Source organism: Heterodontus francisci, chromosome 30 (assembly GCF_036365525.1).
Source record: "Heterodontus francisci isolate sHetFra1 chromosome 30, sHetFra1.hap1, whole genome shotgun sequence".
Lineage (NCBI taxonomy): Eukaryota > Metazoa > Chordata > Chondrichthyes > Heterodontiformes > Heterodontidae > Heterodontus > Heterodontus francisci.
This window is the reverse complement of record NC_090400.1, coordinates 26536232-26560282: the sequence shown is the minus strand read 5'-3', so window position 1 is coordinate 26560282 and position 24051 is coordinate 26536232. Positions and strand designations below refer to the sequence as shown.

At 42.0% G+C, this 24051-nt stretch overlaps 1 protein-coding gene across 1 annotated transcript in view; it reads left to right on the top strand.

Moving 5' to 3' along the window:
• Positions 1–21667: 21667 nt before the first annotated feature.
• The window catches only part of LOC137346430 (eosinophil peroxidase-like), a 36399-nt gene continuing 34015 nt past the window's right edge, over positions 21668–24051 (top strand). The window contains exon 1 of the mRNA XM_068009882.1: positions 21668–22038. Coding sequence (XP_067865983.1) covers positions 21668–22038 — 371 coding nt within the window. The remainder of the gene's footprint in view (positions 22039–24051) is intronic.

The window sequence follows — 24051 nt, the reverse complement described above, 5'->3', positions numbered from 1 at the left end:
GAAGATTTCTTCAGATTTCAGGATTTCTTAAAACACAGGAGGCAACAGGAACCACACTTGATGCAAGGATTCTTCAGAAACAGGAGGCAATAGGAATGTGCCACTTTGAAATATAGGATTTCTTCTCAAGAGATGCAGGATTCCTTTACAGAGAGAGGTGATACTTTTTCTAGGTCTTCCTCTCTGATCTCCAGCAGGTCAAAAAACAACTCTTTATCCAACTCACTGGATTTTTAAAGGGTCCAAAGTGAAATCAAAACCTTCTTGAATAGGTCACATGTCCAGAAATAGCATCTCCCTTGTCATTCAAAGAGTTGCTCTGAGGAGGTCAAATCCCTTGCTGGTTTCCTTGAAATTGCACGCTTTCCTGTCCTTATGTACAAGTTCAGCTTCCTTTCAAAACACCCATAAATTTCCGCTATTTGCAGGTGTCAATGTCCACTGAAGTCCTGTTTCAGTTTCTTAAAACACATAGAATTCTAAGTTTTTAATACAAAAACAAAAACCTTGTAACAATGCCTTCAAAAAAATGATAATACACCTACAAGTGATAGCAAGTCATGGAAACAAGATTTGTATCACTTCCTTTGTAATTACAGAGCAATAACTCAATAAACGACTGGAAAACTTTCAGTTACACCCACTTTTGTGCATCATATGTCCTGAGCTACCCTAGGAGCTAATGATCAACATGGACGCGAGAGCGATCAAGAACAAAAGGATCGAATGAAAGTAAATGCACAGTGGAACATGAAATTTAGAGCTACACCACTAAAGCCAGGAGATAAAGTACTTGCGAAACGTGATAGTCATGCTTGAAAACAAACAACCCCTTATGACATCCAATCATTTGTTTTGACCAACACAAAAGGATCAATAATCAATGCTAAGTGCAATTCACAAATCATCACATGAAATGTATTATTCTGCAAAGCACTGAAAACACCACTCGTAAACATTGAATCCGAGTCTGACTTTGACATCACAGATCAAGAACATGAGTTAAATGAGACTATACCTGATGTCAGACGATATCCTACTCATGAGAGAAAACGTCCACCATACTTAAGTAATTACGTTACGAAGTGAACTATTGTCAGTTGGTGAACAAATCTTTCATCTCATTAGATATGACTGAGTCCATTATTAAATTAGTACAAAAGTTAGAATATGTAATATTGGTAATTGCTCAAGTTATGCTTTAGTTTGTTGTTTACATTTTTGGAAACAAACCATTGAAACATACTATGCCTTTCATTTACTAAGAAGGGGAAGGATGTAGTGTACTGTAAATTGCATTGTGCATTTTGTCCACTTAAGGCTACCATACACAAAGAGACCAGCAGAGGGAATAATAATAAAAGGAAGGTCCATCCCAAGCAGCTCTGTAACACAGGAGTCTGTGCTCTACGGGCTGTTCCCAGGGACGCACACCGAGACAAACATCAACTGCTGCTGGAGGACTATCAATTCGGTGAAAGACGCCCTTTGGTCTGCCAGAAACTTGCTGGTCTTCCAGCGCAAAGAGTTGTCCACGACCGAATGTTGCAGACTGGCACATTCCAAGGTCCAGGACTACGTGCTGAGGGACGCACTAAAGCTTGGGGCAGCCGCAGCAAAGGCTCAATGGGGAAAGACCACAGTGTAAGGTCCCCCCACCAAGCTGAACGGAGGGGCTGGATCCATGGGAAACCCCTCGAACTGTATCGGAAAAATTTTCATTTGCTGTAAAATGTAAAAATGTAATTGGCATGACAAATGTGAAATGGAAGGGTTGTGAGGCAACTCATGATTGTAATGAAGCAAACAGACCTCCTTTGCACTGTTTGTATTTTTTGACTTGGTGCTGTTTGAAACTGGTAATGTAATTTTTAGAGATTTTTATGAATAAAGTATATTTTGGAAATATAAAAAAAAATAAAAATAAAAGGAATCCATGTTTTAAAAGCATGTGCAGCAGATCTGTCTCTTACTAACTCTGGCTGAATCTTACTGTTCTTCCCAAGAACATCACAGGCAATGGCTGTCCTTGAATGGAAGAGCTGTTGGACGCTGGAAGATTTTATTTCACTTGTTTTAGGGTTCTTATTAGTTTCCAGCCACAATCCTGAGCTTTCAAGTGCTACAGTCTAATCATGAGCCCATTAAAACTGGAATTATTCATTCAAAGAGACACATTTATCCTGGGACTTTGGTAAACACAAGAACACAATTTATTTCAGGAAACAAAAGGCGGCTGCTGTAACCAGTGAAACCTGTGTGAATTACAGTAATTTTTATTTTTTTTTATCCGTTCATGAGATTTGAGACTTGCTGGCAATGCCAGCATTTGTTGCCCTTCCCTAATTACCCTTGAGAAGATGATGGTGAGCCACCTTCTGGAACCGCTGCAGTTCATGTGGTGTAGGTACACCCACAGACCCAGCGACAGTGAAGGAATGGCAAAAAAGTTCCAAGTCAGGATGGTGTGAGGATTGGAGGGGAACTTGCAGGTGGTGGTGTTCCTATGCATCTGCTGCCCTTGTCCTTCCAGGTGGAAGAGGTCGCAGGTTTGGAAGGGGCTGTCGAAGGAGGCTTGGCGAGTTGCTGCAATGCATCTTGTAGATGGTAAAAGGTGGTGTTCCTATGTGCCTGCTACTTTTGTCCTTTTAGGTGCTAGAGGTTGTGGTTTGGGAGATTCTATCGTAGAAGTTTTGGCGAGTTGCTGCAGTGCATCCTGTGGATAGTGTAGCCACATTGTGCTGGTGGAGGGAATGAATGTTTAACATGCTGGATGTTGTGCCGATCAAGTGCAATGCTTTCTCCAAAGGTGAGTTGCTTGCAGCAGAATACCCAGCCTCTGACCTGCTTGTGTAAACATAGTATTTATGTGGCTAATTCAGTTGAGTTTCTGGTCAATGGTGACCTCCAATATGTCAATGGTGTTGGATTCAATGATGGTAATGCCATTGGTATTTAGGGGAAGTAGTTAGACTTTCTTTTGTTGGAGATATGGCATGAATGTTACTTGCCACTTGTCAGCCAAGCCTGAATGTTGTCCAGGTCTTGTTGCATGCAGATACAGATTGCTTCATTATCTGAAGAATGGAACTAAACACTGCAAATATTAGAAAACATCTCAACTTCTGATGATATGATGAAGGGAACATCATTGATGACACAGCTGAAGATGGTTGGCTGAGAACATTGCTCTGAGAAACTCCTGCAGAGATGGCCCAAGGCTGAGATAATTTGTCTTCAACAAGCACAATCATCTTCCTTTGTGTTAGGTATGATTTCAGCCATAGAACACTTTTCCCTCTAATCTGCAAAGACTTCAATTTTACTCGGGCTCCCTGATACCATAATCGGACAAACGCTGACTTAATGACAAGGCCAGTCACCCTCACCTCATCTCTGGAATTCAGCTCCTTTTTTCACATTTGAATCAAGACTGTAATGAGGTTGTGAGCCGAGTGGCCCTGGCAGAACCCAAACTGAGCATCGGTGAGCATGTTCTTGCTAAATGTCACTTGATAATACTGTTGATGAAATTTTCCATTACTTTGCTGCTGAATGAGAGGAGGCTGATTGTGGACTTTTCCACTTTGTAGGGCAGATGCCAGCTTTGTAGCTGTACTGGAAGAGCTTGGCTGGAGGCACAACTAGTTCTTGAGCACAAGACTCCAAAACCACGAGAGGAATATTGTCATGTTCCATCGCATTTTCTGTATCAAGGTCTCTCTTGATATAATGTGAATTGAATTGGCTGAAAACTGGTATCTGTGATGGTGGGGACCTCAGGAGGAGGCCAAAATGGACCATCTACACAGCATCATCTTTTAGCTGAAGAGGATTGTGAACGCTTCAATCTTGTCTTTTGCATTCACATACTGGGCTCCACCATCATTAAGGATGGGAAATTTATAGAGCCTGCTCCTCCCCTTAGTTGTTTAATGGTCCACCACCAATCATGACTGGATGTGGCAGAACTGCAGAGCTTTGATTTGATCCATTAGTTGTGGGATCACTTAGCTCTGTCTATAGCATGTTGCTTCCGCCCTTTAGTATGCATGTAGTCCAGAGTTATAGCTTCACCAGATTGGCACCTCAGATACACCTAGTGCTGCACCTGGCATGCTCTTCTACACAACTCATTGAACCAGGATTCGTCGCCTGGCTTGATGGTATTGGTGAAGTGATTTATGACTTTAACCCCTTATAGGGACTAAACCAAATCAGGAGTACATCCCTATAAATCCCCTTTATTCAAGTTCAAACCAGAAAAATTCTCATAGACACTTATTTGGGTCCAAAGAATTGTACCAGCTTTCCCTCAAAGAAAGAAAACCAACAGAGAATATTACCAGCTTTTGGATTGCTTATTTTTAACAATTATGGCTAAGTCATAAATATCCCAGATATTATAAGGGTCTGGGAACTCTCTTCAATACGTATCTCTCCACTTAAAGAGACACAGAGAGGGGGTTCTTTGTAGTTGTAAACAGAATGCTACATGAGATGATTTATTAACTTTTATAAATTTATTAAAGAATTTATCATGCAATACACTTCTAAGTGGATAAGTATATCACAATATCAGATATTACTAAAAGATGTAATATATAATCTTATTTCTAACATAGTATCCAAAAGTTTAACCTTGCTAATTTTACAGCAAAAATATCTTAGACTATCCAGAATACCCATCAAAAATTAAAGTAAACTTTTTGCCTTAAATGCACCTTAGTTGAGAAGTGTTGTTCGAGGATTCAACGCTTCTAATCTTTGCTTTCAAAACCTCTCATTTATATACTATTTCTGAAGTGTCATCTGACTTCCAGCATTTAGATGTGACCTTCCTGTGTTCCTTTTAAAATCCATATCTTTAATTACCATTTCCACTTAATGTTTTACTGAACTTGCTTTGCTGTTGAAATTGTGAGCATTTATCTGGTTAAAATGTTTATAATTGTGCTTACTTAACCACTCTTGTTCCTGTGAGTACATTCCGTTTATTGTTTCATTATCTATAATTGCCCTTTCCATGGACCTCAAAGCAAGCTCTGGACCTGACCTGTCTGCACAAACCAATTAAGGATTTATTGCTACCTCTAACTGATTTTAATGTGTGTGTTTATCTTCCAAGTTCCAGGCAACAGAGACACAAAGGAATTTCCCAACTTGTTCCTCGTTCATAAAAGGGAGTTTGAAATTCTTTAACTCTACCTTCTTAAAAGAGAATGTTAGTGAGTTTTAAAAACTGACCATTTATGAAATCTTTAATTTTAAAAGGTATAATATTTTAACTATTTCTAAATTCTACTTAATTAAGCCTATTATACCTATATTCCATCACAATGGTGGGGATATGCTGGGCCATGAGATTACATATTATGGTGGAATACAATTCTGCCGCTGCTGCTGATGACCCACAATGCCAAATGGACGCCCTGTTTTGATCTGCTAGATCTGTTCTGAATCTAGCCCATTTAGCACAGGACTTGGTCTTCACAAGGACTATGCACTGGTCACTCCTACCAATTCAGTCATGGAAAGATGCATCTGCAACAGGTAGATTGGCGAGGATGAGGTCAAGTATGCTTTTTCCTTGTATTGGTTCTTTCGTCATCTTTCACCCAGTCTGGCAGTTATGTGCTTCAGGGCTCAGCCAGCTTGGTCAGTAGTGGTGCTGCCGAGCCACTCTTGGTGGATATTGCAGCTCCCTACCCAGCGCGCATTCTGTGCCTTTCCAAATGGTGTTCAAATTGGAGATGTACTGACTCATCAGCTGAGAGAGGACAATAGGAGATAATCAAGTTTCTTTTCCCATGTCTGACCAGATGTCATGAGATTTCATGGGGTTCAGAGTCAATGTTGACGCTCAGGGTTTATAATGTTCGACTGCATACCACTCTGCAGTCACCTCCAGTAGGTCTGTCCTGTTTTGGATCAGGACGTACACCAGGATGGTGATGGAGGAGTCTGGGGCATTAGTCAATAGGTATAATTTTGCAGCCAGAATTTTCTGGGCCCTATGGGGACTGGCTGGGAGGTGGGAATGCTGACAGAATGGTGTGGGTAGGCATTGGGGTGGGAGGGGGGCTGCCACCCAACATCCTTCCACCACCATGCCATTTCATCAGTGGCAGAAGAGTTGGCCAATCAGCTGCCTGCTGGGAGGCAAACTGAGCCACTTAAGTGGGCAAATAAAGGCCAATTCCAGCCTCTGTGGCCCTTATGCCATATTAGGGGGCCCACCACCGTGTGGGGAGACTGCCAGTGAAACCTAGCAGCCTCCCAGCAGCCTTGGGGGCAGGGAAGGGCATCCTTTTTGGGCACTCTATGATCCACAGAGGAGACCTGACAGCGAAGTAATTGCCTGCCCTCGGAAACCAACTCCCCCCCCCCCCATCCCCTGATTGTCGTTGCCTGCCTGCCAGGTCCTGACTGTCCCTAAAACAACTAACCTCTCTTTGAGGGCACCCAGCCATTGAGGAGCCCTCTCCCTGACGCTGCAGCCTCAGAAATGGCCACCGCTAGCTAGCTGTGATTAAGTCTGCAGCTCTTGGCAGCAGTCCAGCATCCTTAATAGGACAGCAGCCCCAGTAGCAGCCACTGTGCTGGATCTTATGGCCCCCCCTGAGGTGAGGGCGGAGGTGGGGGGGTCCCATAGAATCGTGACAGGTGGCAGGGTGCTTTGGGCCTTTCGCCACCCCGTTGCCAAGTGATCTTGCCAGGGGTGGGATAGGCTGGAAGGGGCGGCCTAGCACCAGATGTGAGTCTGGAAGGTGCTTTTGCCCACTTAACCAAGCTAATTAGATGCTCTCCAATGACCCTTTCCAGTCAGAAACTCTGGCTTTCGCCTTTCATGGAAGCTGGGGAAGGCAGAGTGTTGGTGCATGGCCCAAATCCTTCCTGCAATCCCAATCACATTTCCTTCACCACCTGAATAATGGGATTGATTGTAAAATTTCTTAAACTAAACTCATGTTGAAGTTCTCCATTACCAAGGCTGCAGAACTTGTATGGACCCCAATGGTCAGGGACACATTTGCTCTTGTAGAGATCAGCTGCTTCCACTCATTGATTGATAGACAAATTCCAAATTATCCAACTCCTGACATAAGGAGTTGTATGTGTTCCACCCTTGCATGGGAACAAACAAACTTATGGAGACCTGCCTCAAAGGATCTCCCCAATTTTGTGGAAAAGTCTGCCAGTATCCCAGAGATACATCAATACTGGAGGGCTCTGAGTCAGCATGATCCTCATCTAACCAGCAGTATCACATCCTGAGGAACTTTGACGCCATTAAATTAAGATATTAATCCTTTAAATCTAAGGTGACAGCTGCAAGGTTCAGGTGCTAAAAGTGTTGACAGTTATAGAGGCGCTTCCCTGAATTTTTCTTTGTAATATTTGTTTTTGAGAATTGCACCTGCCAACAAAAAGATCCTCATTCCATATGAGGCAACTGATAAGACATCTTTTTCAGTTAATATATTTATATTTACTTAGAATGCAGTCAAACTGGAAAGTGTCAACATTTTATTCAAATATTTTAGGTACGGGAATTATTTTAAACCTGAGTTTCAGCAGTTTTCTTACAGAAGGAGTTAGAGGTCCGAAGGTGAGTGTCATCTGATTTCCTTAGATTTGCTCTGTTCGTCAAGAACATATTACTCATACCTTCCCTTTTGAATATTTGGAGGAACTGACATTCGCTATTTATTCTGAATATTTACTATTTTGTATTCATTCTCAGTTTCAAGCCCTTTGCATCTTTTAGGGGTTTTATTTTTTCTTTGACTCCCCTCTTACTATTGAAGTACTGAAAGAATTTATTATTCTTTTGTTCAGTCTCTGCTGCTATGCTTTTATTCTACGTTCTGTTTTGCTCTTCTGACCACCCCTTTCTGTATGTTTCTGTATACTCTTGTAATTACAGTCTTTCCATTTTCTCCCTCCTGGTTTTGCCGAGACCTGTTTTGCTCTTTATTTCTCTTTTAATTTGATCATCCATTTAGGATCACATTTGTTTGACTTTATTTGTTTAGAAATGTATACATCCTGTAATCTCAGAATTATATCTTTAAAGATGTTTCACTTACTATTATCTCCAATCCTTTTTCTTAATGGTTCTTACTGTTCTTTGAATTTAATCCTTTTAATGTTATATATCTGACTCCTGATCTGAGGTAAATCTGCCTCTCCTGTCATTCTGTGGTCACTCTCCACCAAGGGTGCTACAAATCCCATGTTCTGTAAAAGTAAATAGATTGGGAAAGAGGGATACAATGAACAATGTAAAAATGCGCAGAGACATGTTCAAAGATGATCAGAGGAGCGAAGAACCTAGAAAGAAGTATGCTACGTGTGAAAAACAGTGGGATTTATATACAAACTGCCAGAAAAATTCATCTGGGCCTGGGTCTTATTTCAATAATTTGGTATGTTTTGACATGTGATGTCTCCAATAGATTGTACACTTTGTTCATCAATCACACCATCAACAACAGCGCAGTTTGGATATGTTATATTGCATATGAAATTAAAAGCTTTCACAAGAGTGGAAAATGGGTGGGAATACATTGGTTGCCTGTTACACAACAGTCGTATTTTCCCTTTCATAAGCTAAAGTGGAGATTGTGGATGTTAATCACACCGTCCCTAAGTATTAGTGCTGTTTGTATATAAATGACACTGTCTCTGATGACGAAGTTTACATGTAAATCACAGTCTCCTGACAATTAGCACAGTTTGCATATGAAGTACATTGTCAGTAGCATTGTACAGTTCAGTTTTGATACTTTTAACCCAGTAATTGGCTGGGTTTTGCATTTCATCTTTGCCCGATGATTCTAACAAGACCCCATGACTGTTTTGCTGAACCTCACTGTTATTAATACCGCTAAGATGTGGTTAGTTTGTAAAATACATTTTCAATCTGGGGGTTAATAAGAGAAATTAAAGTCAGTACAGAGCAGTGGTTGCTTGTTTTACGCACATTTATTTGTGCCTATCTGTTTGTTCATGGCTCTGTGCACATATGTCACTGTATTTCTGCATGTTTGCCTGTCTGTATCCATAAGTATATACATGTCCTTGTGATGTGTGTACAACTGTAATGTTTAGCTGTTTAGTTTTCTGGCTTTAATATATTATTGACCTCTCATTCCAGTCCCTGTCTCATGTACTGAATACGTTTCTTTCAGAATGGCATCTGTGTGGTCCTTGGGCATGCTCCTTGCTGTATTGTTCCTGCTTCACACTGATGGTGTTCATGCAGGTAAGAGACTAAACCTGATTCCCCAGATCTGTTTTGCATAATTTCACTGAGCAGGTGACACTGAGTCCGGCAATTCAAACCTCTCAACACCTGGCAGGGTAGGAGAGATTAAGCCTCACTCTCCCGATCAGTCTTACTTCATCTCAGACAAGACGATCCTGAGTCTGGCTCCTCTATCAGGTTAAGATACAGGGCAGATTTTCTGTGACATGACGTATTGGATTTTCCTTCTATTATTACCACTTCTCATAGCTTTTATCACAATACAGGATAAGTGTAGACACAGTAAAATAAACAGAAAGAGAAGAAAAGCTTACTGATGACACTGAAGAGCTTATTCAAGGTCAAAATTAAGTAACCTGCATAGTTTTGATCAATGGTGTATGCAAAAGAAAATTGCTCCCAGTCAAGAGCTGAGTAGGTTTTGAACTGTTACATACAGGTGATAAGGGGTATAGGTGGTTCCTAAAGCCTGGCTACCCGACCCGAACTCGACCAAACATGACTACAGGTGTCGGTTTCGGGATGGGTCGGGTCTGTATTTTGTGTCCAGCATTCAGGCTCAGGTTGGGTTGGGCTGGACTGTACTGTTTTGTTTCGTATTGTTTTCATTTTAATCTACGATTTTTTTTCCATTTCAGTAATATGTTTGTTATTTTCAGGTCGGGTTGGGTCGGGTTGGGTCAGGCATTTAAAAAATGTTAAAGGACTCGGGTCCGGTTCGGATTGGCTATTGTTGGGTTGGGCCCGAGTCGAGTTTTAATTTTATACCCGAGCCAGGCTTTAGTGGTTCCCACTCTTCACCTCTCAACCGACCGCAATTGTGTTTTATTTAAAATGAGGAGTTAGCCCAGGGTTACATACAAACATACGAATTAGGAGCAGGAGTAGCTACTCGGCCCATTGAGCCTGCTGTGCGATTCAATAAGTTCATGGCTGAACTGATGTCTCCACATTTCCACCTACCCCCGATAACCTTTCACCCCCTTGCTTATCAAGAATCTATCTATCTCTGCCTTAAACATATTCAAAGACTCTGCTTCCACCACCTTTTGAGGAAGAGAGTTCCAAAGACTCACGACCCTCTAAGAGAAAACATTTCTCCTCATCTCTATCTTAAATGGGTGACCCCTTATTTTTAAACAGTGACCCCTGGTTCTAGATTCTCCCAAAAGGGGAAACATCTTTTCCACATCCACCCTGTCAAGACCCCTCAGGATCTTATATGTTACAATCAAGTTGCCTCTTACTCTTCTAAATTCCAGTGGATAAAAGCCTTGCCTGTCCAATCTTTCCTCGTAAGACAGCCCGCCCATTCCAGGCATCAGTCTAGTAAACCTTCTTTGAATTGCTTCCAACGCATTTACATCCTTCCTTAAATAAAGAGACCAATACTGTACACAGTACTCCAGATGTGGTCTCACCAATGCCCTGTATAGCTGAAGCATAGCCTCCCTACTTTTGTGTTCAATTCCCCTCGCGATAAATGATAACATTCTATTCTATTAGCTTTCCTAATTACTGTACCTGTATATTAACCTTTTGCGATTCATGCATGAGGACACTCAGATCCCTCTGCACCTCAAGAGCTCCGCAATCTCTCACCATTTAGATAATATGCTTCCTTGTTATTCTTCCTGCCAAAATGGACAACTTCGCATTTTCCCACATTATAATCCATCTGCCAGATTTTCGCCCACTCACTTAACCTATCTATTTCCCTTTGTAGCCTCCTTATGTCCTCTTCACAACCTACTTCCCTACCTATCTTTGTGTCAGCAGCAAATTTAGCAACCATACCTTCAGTCCCTTCATCTAAGTCATTTATATAAATTGTAAAAAGTTGTTTCCTGTTAGCTAGCCAATCTTCTATCTATGCCAATATGTTATCCCCTACGCCATGAGTTTTTATTTTTTGTAATAACCTTTGATGTGGCACCTTATCAAATGCCTTCTGGAAATCTAAGGACAATACAAACACCGGTTCCCCTTTATCCACAACATATGTAACTCCCTCAAATTTGTTAAACATGATTTCCCTTTCACAAAATCACGTTGACTGCTGGATTACCTTCAATTATTTGAAATAGCTTCTAATATTTTCCCTGAGGCAGATGTTAAGCTAATTGGCCTGTAGTTTCCTGCTTTCTGACTCCCTCCCTTTTTGAATAAAGGAGTTACATTCGCTACTTTCCAGTCTAGTGGAAACTTCCCTGAATCTAGGGAATTTTGGAAAATTAAAACTAACGCATCGACTATCTCACTAGCCACTTCTTTTAAGACCCTAGGACGAAGTCGATCAGGACCCAGGGACTTGGCAGCCAGCTACTCCAACAATTTGCTCAGTACTACTTCCCTGGTGATTGTAATTTTCTTGAATTCCTCCCTCCCTTCCATTTCCTGACTTACAGCTAATTCCAGGATGTTATTTGCATCCTCTATAGTGAAGACCGATGCAAAATACCTGCTCAATTCATCTGCCATCTCCTTATGTTCCATTATTAATTCCTCAGACTCACATTCTATAGGATTAACAGTCACTTTGTTAACTCTTTTCTTTTTTAAATATCTATAGAAACTCTTACTGTCTTTATATTTCTAGCGAGCTTTCTCTCATACTCTAATTTTACCTTCCTTATCAATCTTCTGGTCAATCTTTGCTGTTTTTTATATTCTGTCCAATCTTTTCACCTGCCTCCCATCTTTGTGCAATTATATGCTTTCTCTTTAAGTTTGATACTATCTTTAACTGTTTCAGTTAACCACGATGTCGGGTCCCATCCTTGGAATTTTTCTTTCTCATTTGAATGTATCTCTTCTGTGTATTCTGAAATATCCCCTTAAATATCTGCCAATGCATCTCCATTGACCTATGCCTTAACCTAATTTGCTAGTTTACTTTAGCTAGCTCTGTTTTCATGCCCTCATAATTGCCCTTATTTAAGTTTAAGATACTGGTCTTGGACCCACTCTTCTCTCCCTCAAACTGAATGTAAAATTCAATCATATTATGATCACTGCTACCTGGGGGCACCTTAACTATGAGGTCATTAATTAATCCTATCTCATTGCACCATACCAGGTCTAGTATAGCCTGCTGTCTGGTTGGATCCAGACTGTACTGTTCCAAGAAATTATCCCAAAAACATTCTATGTACCTCTACATCTAGGCTACCTCTGCCCATCTAATTTTTCCAGTCTACATGTAGGTTAAAATCCCCCATGATTATTGGGTTTCCTTTCTGACAGGCTGCAATTATTTCTTCCTTTATGCCCCGTCCTACAGTGTGGTTAATGTTAGGTGGTCTGTACACCACTCCCACAAGTGACTTTTTGCCTTTATGATTTCTCATCTCTACCCAAACTGCTGCTATATCCTAGTTTCCTGAACTTAGGTCATCCCTCTCCACTGCGCTAATACCATCATTAATTAACACCTTCACCTTTTCCTAGCTTCCTGTCCTTCCTAAATGCCATGTGTCCTTCAATATTAAGGTCCCACTCTATGTTGGCCTGCAACCATGTCTCTGTAATGGCTATCAGATCGTACTTATTTATTTCTATTTGTGCCCTCAGTTCATCTGTTTTGTTTTGAATGCTACATGCATTCAGATGCAAAGACTTTAGTTTTGTCCTTTTATTATTTTTGTAACCTCTAGCCTTATCTCTTGATTTACTCTTAGATTTGTATGCTCTGTCCCTTCCTGTCATAGTCTGTTTATCATTTCCCATATTAATACCTTTCTCTCTTGCCTTGTCTCTACTCCTTGATTTACCATATCTTCCCAAATTTGATCCCTTGCCCCCACTATTCAGTTTAAATCCCTCCCTACCTTCCTAGTTATGCAGCTTGCTAGAACACCAGCCCCAGCACAGTTCAGGTGTAGACTGTCCCAACGGTACAACCACCACTTCCCCCGTACTGGTGCCAGTGCCCCACAAACCGGAACCCTTCTACCACACCAGTCTTTGAGCCACACATTAATTTCTCTAATCTTATTTGCCCTATACCAATTTGCATGTGGCTCAGGTAATAATCCAAAGATTTGAGGTTCTGTTTCTTAATTTAATGCCTAGTTCCTCATACTGACAATGCGGAACCTCCTTCCTTGTCCTGCCTATGTCATTGGTACCTACATGGACCACGACAACTGGATTCTTCCATTCCCACTGTAAGTACCTCTCCAGCCCTGAGCAGATGTCCTGAACCCTGGCACTGGGCAGACAACGCAGCATGTCTGGACTCACGCTCTATGCTGCAGAGAACAGTGTCAATGGTCCTAACTATACTGTCCCCTACTACCACTACATTCCTTTTTTCTCCCTCCACTTGAATGGCTTCCTGTACCATGGTACCATGGTCAGGTTGCTCATCTACCCTGTAGCCCACATTCTCATCCAAACAAGCTGAAAGATCCTCAAACCTGTTGGACAATCGCAAAGGCTGAGAATCCTGCACTCCTGCCCTCTGGGACCCCCATACCTGCCTCAGTTGCAGCCACACTCTCCTGTCCCTGACCATTGACCAAATCAGAAGACACTATCCTAAAGGGTATGACCACCTCCTGGTACAAAGTGTCCAGGTAACTTTTCCCCTCCTTGATGTGTTGCAGTGTCTGCAGCTCAGCCTCCAGCTCAATGATTCTGTTCCGAAGATCTTCGAGCCACAAACACTTACTGCACACGCGTTTGCCCTGGATCAAGTTTGTCGGCCAGGAGCTGCCACATGCTGCAGCCGTGACACATCACCTGTCCTGCCATCCTTAATGTGTTTCAATTAACTACTTAATTATTTTATTCAGTTATTTATTTTATTTTCCTTTTTTATATATTTTATCAAGCTTACCACTAGTTACTTTATTCCTTTAAATGTTAGGATTAGAATAGACCTTAACCACTTGCCAGATACTCACCAAACAGCTAGCTTCTTCCCCAACCAATCACCTCCCTGCTTGCCTGTGATATCACACTTGATTTTCTTTGAAGGGTTGTCCAAGATACAGCCCGCAGGGCAGGATCCGGCCCGTGGAGGTAAAGTAGAGATGAGAAATTTTCCATTTTCAGTGATGTTTGATCACTGGTACAGGGCATTCTCCCACATTATTGTGTAATGAGAGAGGAATAATTGACAATCTAGTTGTGTGAGATCCCTGGGGATGAGCGACCATAATATGATAGAATTCTTCATCAAGATGTAACGTGACATAGTTGATTCTGAGACTAGGGGCCTGAATGTTAATAAAGGAAACTGCAAAGGTATGAGGCGCGAGTTGGCTATGATGGATTGGGAAACGTTACTTAAAGGGATGACGGTGGATAGGCAATGGAAAACATTCAAAGAGCACATGGATGAACTGCAACAATTGTTTATTCCTGTCTGGCGCAAAAGTAAAACGGGAAAGGTAGCCAAACCATGGCCTACAAGGGAAATTACAGATAGCATTAGATCCAAGGAAGAGGCATACAAATTCGCCAGAAATAACAACAGACCTGAGGATAGGGAGCAGTTTAGAATTCAGCAAAGGAGGACCAAGGGATTGATTAAGAAGGGGAAAATAGAGTATGAGAGCAAGCTTGCGGGGAACATAAAAACTGACTGTAAACGTTTCTATAGGTATGTGAAGAGAAAAAGATTGATGAAGACAAATATAGGTCCCTTACAGTCAGAAACAGGGGAATTTATTATGGGGAACAAAGAAATGGCTGAACAACTAAATGCATACTTTGGTTCTGTTTTCACAAAGGAGGACACAAATATCATACCAGAAAGGTTGGGGAACACAGTTTAGTGAGAAAGAGGAACTGAAGGAAATCAGTATTAGTAGAGAAATGGTGTTGAGGAAATTGATGGGATTGAAGGCCGATAAATCCCCAGGGCCTGAAAATCTACATCCGAGAGTACTTAAGAAAGTGGCCCTGGAAATAGTGAATGCATTGGTGGTCATCTTCCAAGATTCTATAGAGTCTGGAACAGTTCCTACAGATTGGAGGGTAGCTAATGTAACCCCATTATTTATAAAGGGAGATAGAGAGAAAACAGGGAATTATAGACCAGTCAGCCTGATGTTAGTAGTGGGGAAAATTCTAGAGTCCATTATCAAAGATTTCATAGCAGAGCACTTAGAGAACAGTAGTAGAATCGGATAGAGTCAGTATGGATTTACGAAAGGGAAATCATACTTGACAAATCTACTAGAAATCTTCGAGGATGTAACTAGTAGAGTTGACGAAGGGGAGCCAGTGGATGTGGTTTATTTGGACATTCAGAAGGCTTTCAACAAAGTCCCACATGAGAGGTTAGCATGTAAAATTAAAGCGCATGGGATTGGGGGTAGTGTATTGCGATGGATAGAAAATTGGTTGGCAGACAGGAAAAAAAGAGTAGGAATAAATGGGTCTTTTTCCGAATGGCAGGCAGTGACTAGGGGGGTACCGCAGGGATCAGTGCTAGGACCCCAGCCATTCACAATATATATTAATGATTTAGATGAGGGAACTAAATGTAATATCTCCAAATTTGCAGATGACACAAAACTGGGTGGGAGGGTGAGTTGTGAGGAGGATGCAGAGAGGCTTCAGGGTAATTTGGACAAGTTGAGTGAGTGGGCAAATGCATGGCAGATGCAGTATAATGTGGATAAATGTGAGGTTATCCACTTTGGTAGCAAAAACAGGAAGGTAGATTATTATCTGAACGGCTGCAAACTGAGAAAGGGGAATATGCAGCGAGACCTGGGTTTTCTCATACACCAGGCATTGAACTTAAGCATACAGGTGCAACAGGCAGTAAAAGGGCAAATGGTATGTTGCCCTTCATAGCAAGAGGATTCGGGTATCAGAGCAGGGATGTCTTGCTGCAATTATGCAGGGCCTTGGTGAGGCCACACCTGGAAGATTGTGTGCCGTTTTGGTCTCCTTATCTGAGGAAGGATGTTCTTGCTATAGAGGGGGTGCAGCAAAGGTTTACCAGACTGATTCCTGGGAAGGTGGGACTAACGTATAAGGAGAGATTGAGTCGGTTAGGATTATATTCGCTAGAGTTCAGAAGAGTGAGGGGGGATCTCATAGAAACCTATAAAATTCTAACAGAACTTGACAGGGTAGATGCAGGAAGGATGTTCCCGATGGTGGGGGAGTCCAGAACCAGGGGTCATAGTCTAAGGATACAGGGTAAACCTTTCAGGACTGAGATGAGGAAAAATGTCTTCACCCAGAGAGTGGTGAGCCTGTGGAATTCACTACCACAGAAAGCAGATGAGGCCAAAACATTGTATGTTTTCAAGAAGGAGTTAGATATAGCTCATGGGTCTAAAGGGATCAAAGGGTATGAGGAGAAAGCGGGAATCGGTTACTGAGTTGGGTGATCAGCCATGATCATAATGAATGGTGGAGCAGGCTCGAAGGGCTGAATGGCCTACTCCTGCTCCTATTTTCTATGTTTCTATCACAATACAAAATAGGATTATCAGGAAATGAACTGTTCTTCAACTTTTTCACAGACAGGCAGATCAATTGATTGATTTAATGCTCTTGATCTTATTTTTAATTCGCTTCAATTGACTGCTGGTTACTATTGTCTTCAATTAAATAATTATTGCAGCAGAGCAAGACATGCCTGTGCAGCTTCAATGACTGCTGGTCACAGGTTTTACATAACAATCAATTGACTGACTTTAAACTTAATTTTAACTGAATTTAATGTAATTGCTGCAGCTGGAGAAACAGACCTGGGTCAGTGGCTGCAATTGACTGCTGGGGGGTGCGTGGAATTTTATGCTTGGGACACAGGTCTCATTGTCAGGGTAAACCAATGCCGAGATCACCGCGCACCCTTTTCTATGGAAGGCCCACTGAATTTAGTGCCAATCAAGCATTTAACTGGACAGCAGTGGTCCTTCCTTAGGATTTAGGACCCTGTCGCCGGAAGTCCCGGCCTTGAAGAACTGCTGGCCAATCAGAGGCCGGCAACTGCAGTGCCACATAGAGGCGGTGGCTGCTGTTCTAATTGTAGCAACCAGACACCAAGGAGCGGGGCTTGAACCAGGCTTAATGTAGGTCAGGGCGGGGTGGAGCAAGCGGGGGGAAGGGATTCAGCAACAAGGGCAGGGGGTGGCCTTCAGTGAGCACCCCCTTCCCAATGCTGCCTGCTACGTGAGTAATTGGGGCTGTGGCAGGAAGGGGCTTTAATTGGGAGTTAATTGCCCAGTTAAGGGACTCAATTGGCAGTGGGGCGGGAAGGCCGTTCACAGGCCTTCCTACCCCAGACTAAATTTCAACAGAGGTGGAATGGTGGCAGAGTCCCCCCCAGCTGCCATCCCACACGATTTTGTGCCCTCTCCACTTCCAAACCCGCCACGGGGGAGAGCATAAAATTCCACTCCTGGTCTCTTGGGAGAGGGAACAAGTGTATTGTAATTGCAGTGGGCAGGGAGAGGAGCTGTGATTGAAAGTGGGGCAGGTCAGAATTCCAAAAGGTATTTTTCTGTTCCTGTACTGTGAAGAGGAAAATGATGAGAACATGGAAGTAGCTGGATTTTATGGTCTTCTCTACGTTTAGGAACATAGGAGCAGGAGTAGGCCATTCAGCCCATTGAGTCTGCCCCACCATTCAATATGATCATGGCTGATCATCCACTTCAATGCCTTTTTCCTATACAATCCCCATATCCCCTTATGTCATTTGTATTTAAAAATCTGTCAATCTCTGCTTTAAACATACTCAATGACTGAGCTTCCACAGCCCTCTTGGGTCGAGAATTCCAATGATTCACAACCCTCTGAGTAAAAAAAAAATTCTCCTCATCTCTGCCCTAAGTGGTTTCCCCTTATTTTGAAATTGTGTCCCCTGGTTCTAGACTCCCCAACCAAGGGAAACATCTTACCTGCATCTACCCTGTTCTATCCCTTTAAGTATTTTGTAGGTTTCAATGAGATCACCTCTCATTTTTCGAAACTCTAGAGAATACAGGTCCAGTTTCCCCAATCTCTCTCCATATGACAGTCCCACCATCTTGAGAACAAGTCTGGTGAACCTTCGTTGCACTCCCTCTATGGTAATAATATCCTTGCTAAGGTAAGGGGACCAAAACTACACACAGTACTCCAGGTGTGGTCTAACCAAGATTCTATACAATTGAATCAAGGATTCACTACTCCTGTACTCAAATCCTCTTGCGACAAAGGCTAACATACCATTAGCCTTCCTAATTGCTTGTTGCACCTGCATGTTAGCATTCAATGACTTACTGACAAGGGCACTCAGGTCCCTTTGTACATCTACACTTCCTAATCTCTTACCATTTAAGAAATACTCTGCACATCTATTCCTCCTACCAAAGCAGATAACCTAACATTTTTCCACATTATATTCCATCTGCCACATTCTTGCCCACTCACTAAGTCTGTCTAAATCCCCTCGGAGCTGCTTTGCATCTTCCTCACAACACACATTTCCACCTAGTTTTGTGTCATCCGCGAACTTGGAAATACTACATTTGGTCCCCACATCCAAATCATTGATATATATTGTGAACAGCTGGGGTCCAAGCACTGATCCCTGCGGTACCCCAATAGTCACAGCCTGTCAATGTGAGAATTACCCTTTTATTCCTTCTCTCTGTTTTCTGCCTGTTAACCAATCCTTAATCCATGTCAGTATATTACCTCCTATCCCATGTGCTTTAATTTTGCTAACCAACCTCCTGTGGGGACTTTATCAAAAGCCTTCTGAAAATCTATGTATATCATGTCCACTGACTCCCTTTTATCAATTCTGTTAGTAACATCCTCAAAAAACTCCAACAGGTTCGTCAAATGGGAGAAGTTTCTCCCCATCAAATCTGACCAGACCCCTCAAGATTTTGAACATCTCTAACTATTCTCCTCTGAATCTTCCTTTCTCCAAGGAACACAGAACCAGCTTCTCCAATCTATCCACATAACAGATGTTCCTTATCCCTGAAAACATTCTCATAAATCTTTTCTGTACCCTCTGTAATACCTTTGCATTCTTCCTAAAGTGTGGTGCCCAGAACCGGACACAATACTTCAGTTGAGGCCAAACCAGTGTTTTATACATGTTTGTTATAACTTCCTTGCTTTTGTACTCTATGCCTCTATTTATAAAGCCCAGGATCTCATATGTTTTATTAACCACTTTGTTAACCTGTCCTCCAACCTTCAACGATTTGCATACATATATCCCCAAGTTGCTCTCCTCCTGCACCCCCTTTAGAAGTGTACCCTTTAGTTTATATTGCCTCTTGTGTTTCCTACTAAAATGAATCACTTCACACTTCCCTGCATTAAATTTCATTTGCCACTTATCCGCCCATTCCACCAGCCTGTCTATGTCCTCTTGAAGTTTATTCCAATCCTCCTCACAGTTCACAATACTTCCAAGTTTTGAGTCAATCGCAAATTTTGAAATTGTACCCTGTATACCCAAGTCTCGGTCATTAACGTATATCAAGAAAAGTAGTTCTCTTAAACCCAACCCCTGGGGAACCCCACTATATATTTTCCTCCATTCCAAAAAACAACCGTTCACAACTACTCTCTATTACCTGTCACTCAGCCAATTTTGTATCCATACTGCCACTTTCCTTTTTATTCCATGGGCTCTAGCTTTGCTCATAAGCCTGCTCTGTGAAACTTTATCAAATGCCTTTTAGAAGTCCATGTACACCACATCAACCATATTACCCTTATCAACCCTCTCTGTTACCTCATCAAAAAAACTCAAGCAAGTTAGTTAAACAGGATTTGCTCTCAATAAATACATGCTGGATTTCCTTAATTAATCCACCTTTGTCCAAGTGACTATTTATTTTGTCCCAAATTATCGTTTCTAAAAGCTTTCCCATCAACAAGCTTAAACTAACAGGCCTGTAGATGCTGGACTTATCCTTACACCCTTTTTTGAACAAGTGTGTAACATTTGCAATTCTCCAGTCTTCTGGCACCACCCCTATATCTAAGGAGGATTGAAAGATTATAGCCAGTGCCGCTGCAATTTCCACCCTTACTCAGTATACTTGGATGCATCTCATCTGGTCCAGGTGACTTATCAACTTTAAGTACAGACAGCCTATTTAATACCTCCTCTTTGTCAAATTTAGCCCATCCCATGTCTCAACTAGCTCGTATTTCACAATGACTTGGGCAACAGCTTCTTCCTTGGTAAAGACAGATGCAAAGTACCCATTTAGTACCTCAGCCATATACTCTCCCTCCATGAGTAAATCCCCTTTTAGGTCCCTAATCGGCCCATCCCTCCTTTTACCACTCTTTTATGATTTATATGCCTATAGAAGACTTTTAGATTCCCTTTTACGTTAACCGTCTTTTCTCAAGCTTTCTCTTTGCTTCACTTACTTGTTTTCTCACTCCCCCTCTGAACCTTCTATATTCAGCCTGGTTCTCAATTGTATTATCCACCTGATATCTGTCATATGCACACTTTTTCTGCATTATCTTACTCTCTATCTCTTTCGTCATCCAGGGAGCTCTGGATCTGTTTGCCCTACTTTTCCCCCTCGTGAGAATCTACCTTTACTCTAACTGAGCTATCTCCTCTTTAAAAGCAGTCCATTGTTCAGTCACAGTTTTGCCTTCCAATCTTTGATTCTAATTTTCTTGGGCCAGATCCATTCACCCTCCATTGAAGTTGGCCTCCCAATTACTTATTAATACTCTGAATTGCTCCTTGTCCTTTTTCATAGCTAACCTAACCTTCATTTGTTAGTGAGTCTGAAGGGGTGACACTGGATAATGCACTGAGCGGTAGTTAGAATGAGAACCTGGGAATGTAAGCATGTCATTCCTCCATGGAGGGTGGAGAAATAACTGCCTGTGCAAAGGAACCTAGGGACCCAGAACTCATTATCATGATGTATGGTCACTGTCCCCTAAATGTTCCCAGATTGTCACTGTCATATCTTTCCAATGCAACCAAATAAACAAAGAGAGATATTTATTCCTACAAATTGGCAGAGTTCCATCATTTACAAGGAACAATTGAAAGCCTGCTTATGGTCCCTGAGTTCTAGGTCCCTAGGTTCATTTGCACAGGCAGTTATTTCTCCACTCTCCCTGGAGGATTGACACACTTCCATTCCCGGGTTCTCATTCTAACTACCGTTCAGTGCTTTATCCAGTGTCACCCCGCTTCTGGCTGACTAACAACTTCCTGCAAAGTGGGTGTCTTCAGGCTGTTGCTTGCGCAGGTAAGATACCATGATGGAGTTGGTAAACAAGTAGCAGAGGCAGGTGGATCTAGATATTATCAAAGTGGTTGGCTTCTTTCTGCAAAGCCCCTTCTGTTATATGAAACACAGAAGGGCTTGTTTCATTGTGCAAATTATGACATTTCCACTTAAGAAATAGTTTTTGAGTATGAAGAAACTGCAGTACTTTGAAGCAGCGCATGAAGCTGGTGATGGATCCGAAGAAGGGTCACTGACCCGAAACGTTAACTCTGCTTCTCTTTCCACAGATGCTGCCAGACCTGCTGAGTGGTTCCAGCATTTCTTGTTTTTATTTCAGATTTCCAGCATCCGCAGTATTTTGCTTTTATTTCATGTATCTCTTGATCCCGTTTACATCATTTACCTTTTCAGATTTCAGATGGAAACCATCTGGCCTTTCTCAGGATGTTATGTTTCTGTTGTAGATGATGAGAATCCCCTGGGCAGTCCGTTCATACCAAGAGCTGTAGATGAAGCCATTGAACTGGTGAATAAAGCATATAAGGAGACCAGAGATTGGTAGGTTCTTTATCTCTGTAACATTGTCAGATTGGGCTCTTCATGAAGGGCTCAGCCCTCAGATTACCACATTCAGAATGAGGAGAACAGTTTTTGCTTTATGTTAGTTCATTAAAAAACCTGGTGACGTGCACTGTCAAGGTCCTTCACTTTATATTAACTAAGAGAATGTTATCATTTATCATAAGGGGAATTGAATACAAAAGTAGGGAGGTTATGCTTCAGCTATACAGGGCATTGGTGAGACCACATCTGGAGTACTGTGTACAGTACTGGTCTCCTTATTTAAGGAAGGATGTAAATGCATTGGAGGCAGCACACAGAAGATTTACTAGACTAATACCTGGAATGGGTGGGCTGTCTTATGAGGAAAGATTGGACAGGCTCGGCTTTTATCCACCGCAATTTAGAAGAGTAAGAGGCAACGTGATTGAAACATATAAGATCCTGAGGGGTCTTGACAGGGTGGATGGGGAAAGGATGTTTTCCCTTGTGGGAGAATCTAGAACCAGGAGTCATGTTTTAAAAATAAAGGTCGCTCATTTAAGACAGAGATGAGAAGAAATCTTTGCTCTCAGAGGGTCGTGAGTCTTTGGAATTCTTTTCCTCAAAAGGCGGTGGAAGTAGAGTCTTTGAATATTTTTAAGGCAGAGGTAGAGAGATTCTTGATAAGCAAGGGGGCGGAAGGTTATCGGGGGTAGGTGGAAATGTGGAGCAATCAGTTCAGGCATGAATTTATTGAATGGAGAAGCAGGCTCGAAGGGCTGAGTGGCCTACTCCTGCTCCTAATGCATGTATTCGTATGTTCGTATTGATATAGTAAAAAAATTAAAGCAGCACTGTTGGGGTGATTTGCAGAGAATGAGCCCATTCTGCAGTTCTAAAGCATCCGGACCAGGAAGGTAGGACCCAGGACCCATTGCTGATATTGTACTGGGGGAAATACATTAGCACAAGTGGCCCTGATTCAGGGAAGATATAAATCAGACAGGTTTCACGCTTCTGATTACTATTCCATGATTCGTGTTAGATAGTGGGAATATGAGAACATTGGATAGATGCAGGACCGGAAAAGATGCCTGCACTACTGAATAATCTGCTCACAGTCACTGTCTAGGATAACACAATAAGAATGGCCAATTTTGTGAGCTACCACATAATGGACACAGAAATATTGCCAGCATGGAGGGGTGGGGGGAGGGGTTGTGGAGAATACTGGGATGATAAAAAAGAGTGGCCTTGGGCGATATTGCTGCATTAAAAGATGATCATTTGGACAAGAAGGTCAGAATGCCTGATTTGCACCATTTCGGACATTACAGCAATTAATTTTAATGACTATAACACTGGGAACAACACAAATTGGACACACTGACCCCTGTGCCATTTTCCCAATCCGTGTTCCTGGGAGGTGAGCCTCCGTACCATGAATGGAGTCTTGCAAAATATAGCCACTTACACTCAGTCCACTCTGACTTCACTCAGTGTGATATCTGTGCTCTTTACATGTTTATGGCTGTGTTTAGTGACACTACTATTCCTAGCAAGAATGGAGATGATTTGGTAATTCCCCCATCAATCATGCCTGGAGACTGCACTGTTGTAAGGGCTTGGGATTGATTTTATACACACAATTTGTGTTTTGTAACGATCCTCCACTCGCTGCATTTTGCTGATGAAATAACTCTTTTATTGCGAGATATTGCTGTAGTTTCAGTCGTGATTTCTGTTTGCTGTGGTTGATAGACACTCTTTTTTAAATAGACTCTATTCACTGTTTACAGTAAATGGAGATCCCAAGAACGTATTTCCTCAGGTGTGGCTTGTGCTGGGGAGCTGTTTATCAATAAAAACCATATAGCTCCTTGAGACTGCTCTGCCATTCAACAAGATCATGGCTGAATTTGTACATCAACTCCACTTTTCTGCCATATCCCCATATGCCTTGATACCCTGAATCTCCAAAAATCCATTGATCCCAGGTTTGAATCCACAGCCCTCAGGGGTAGAGAA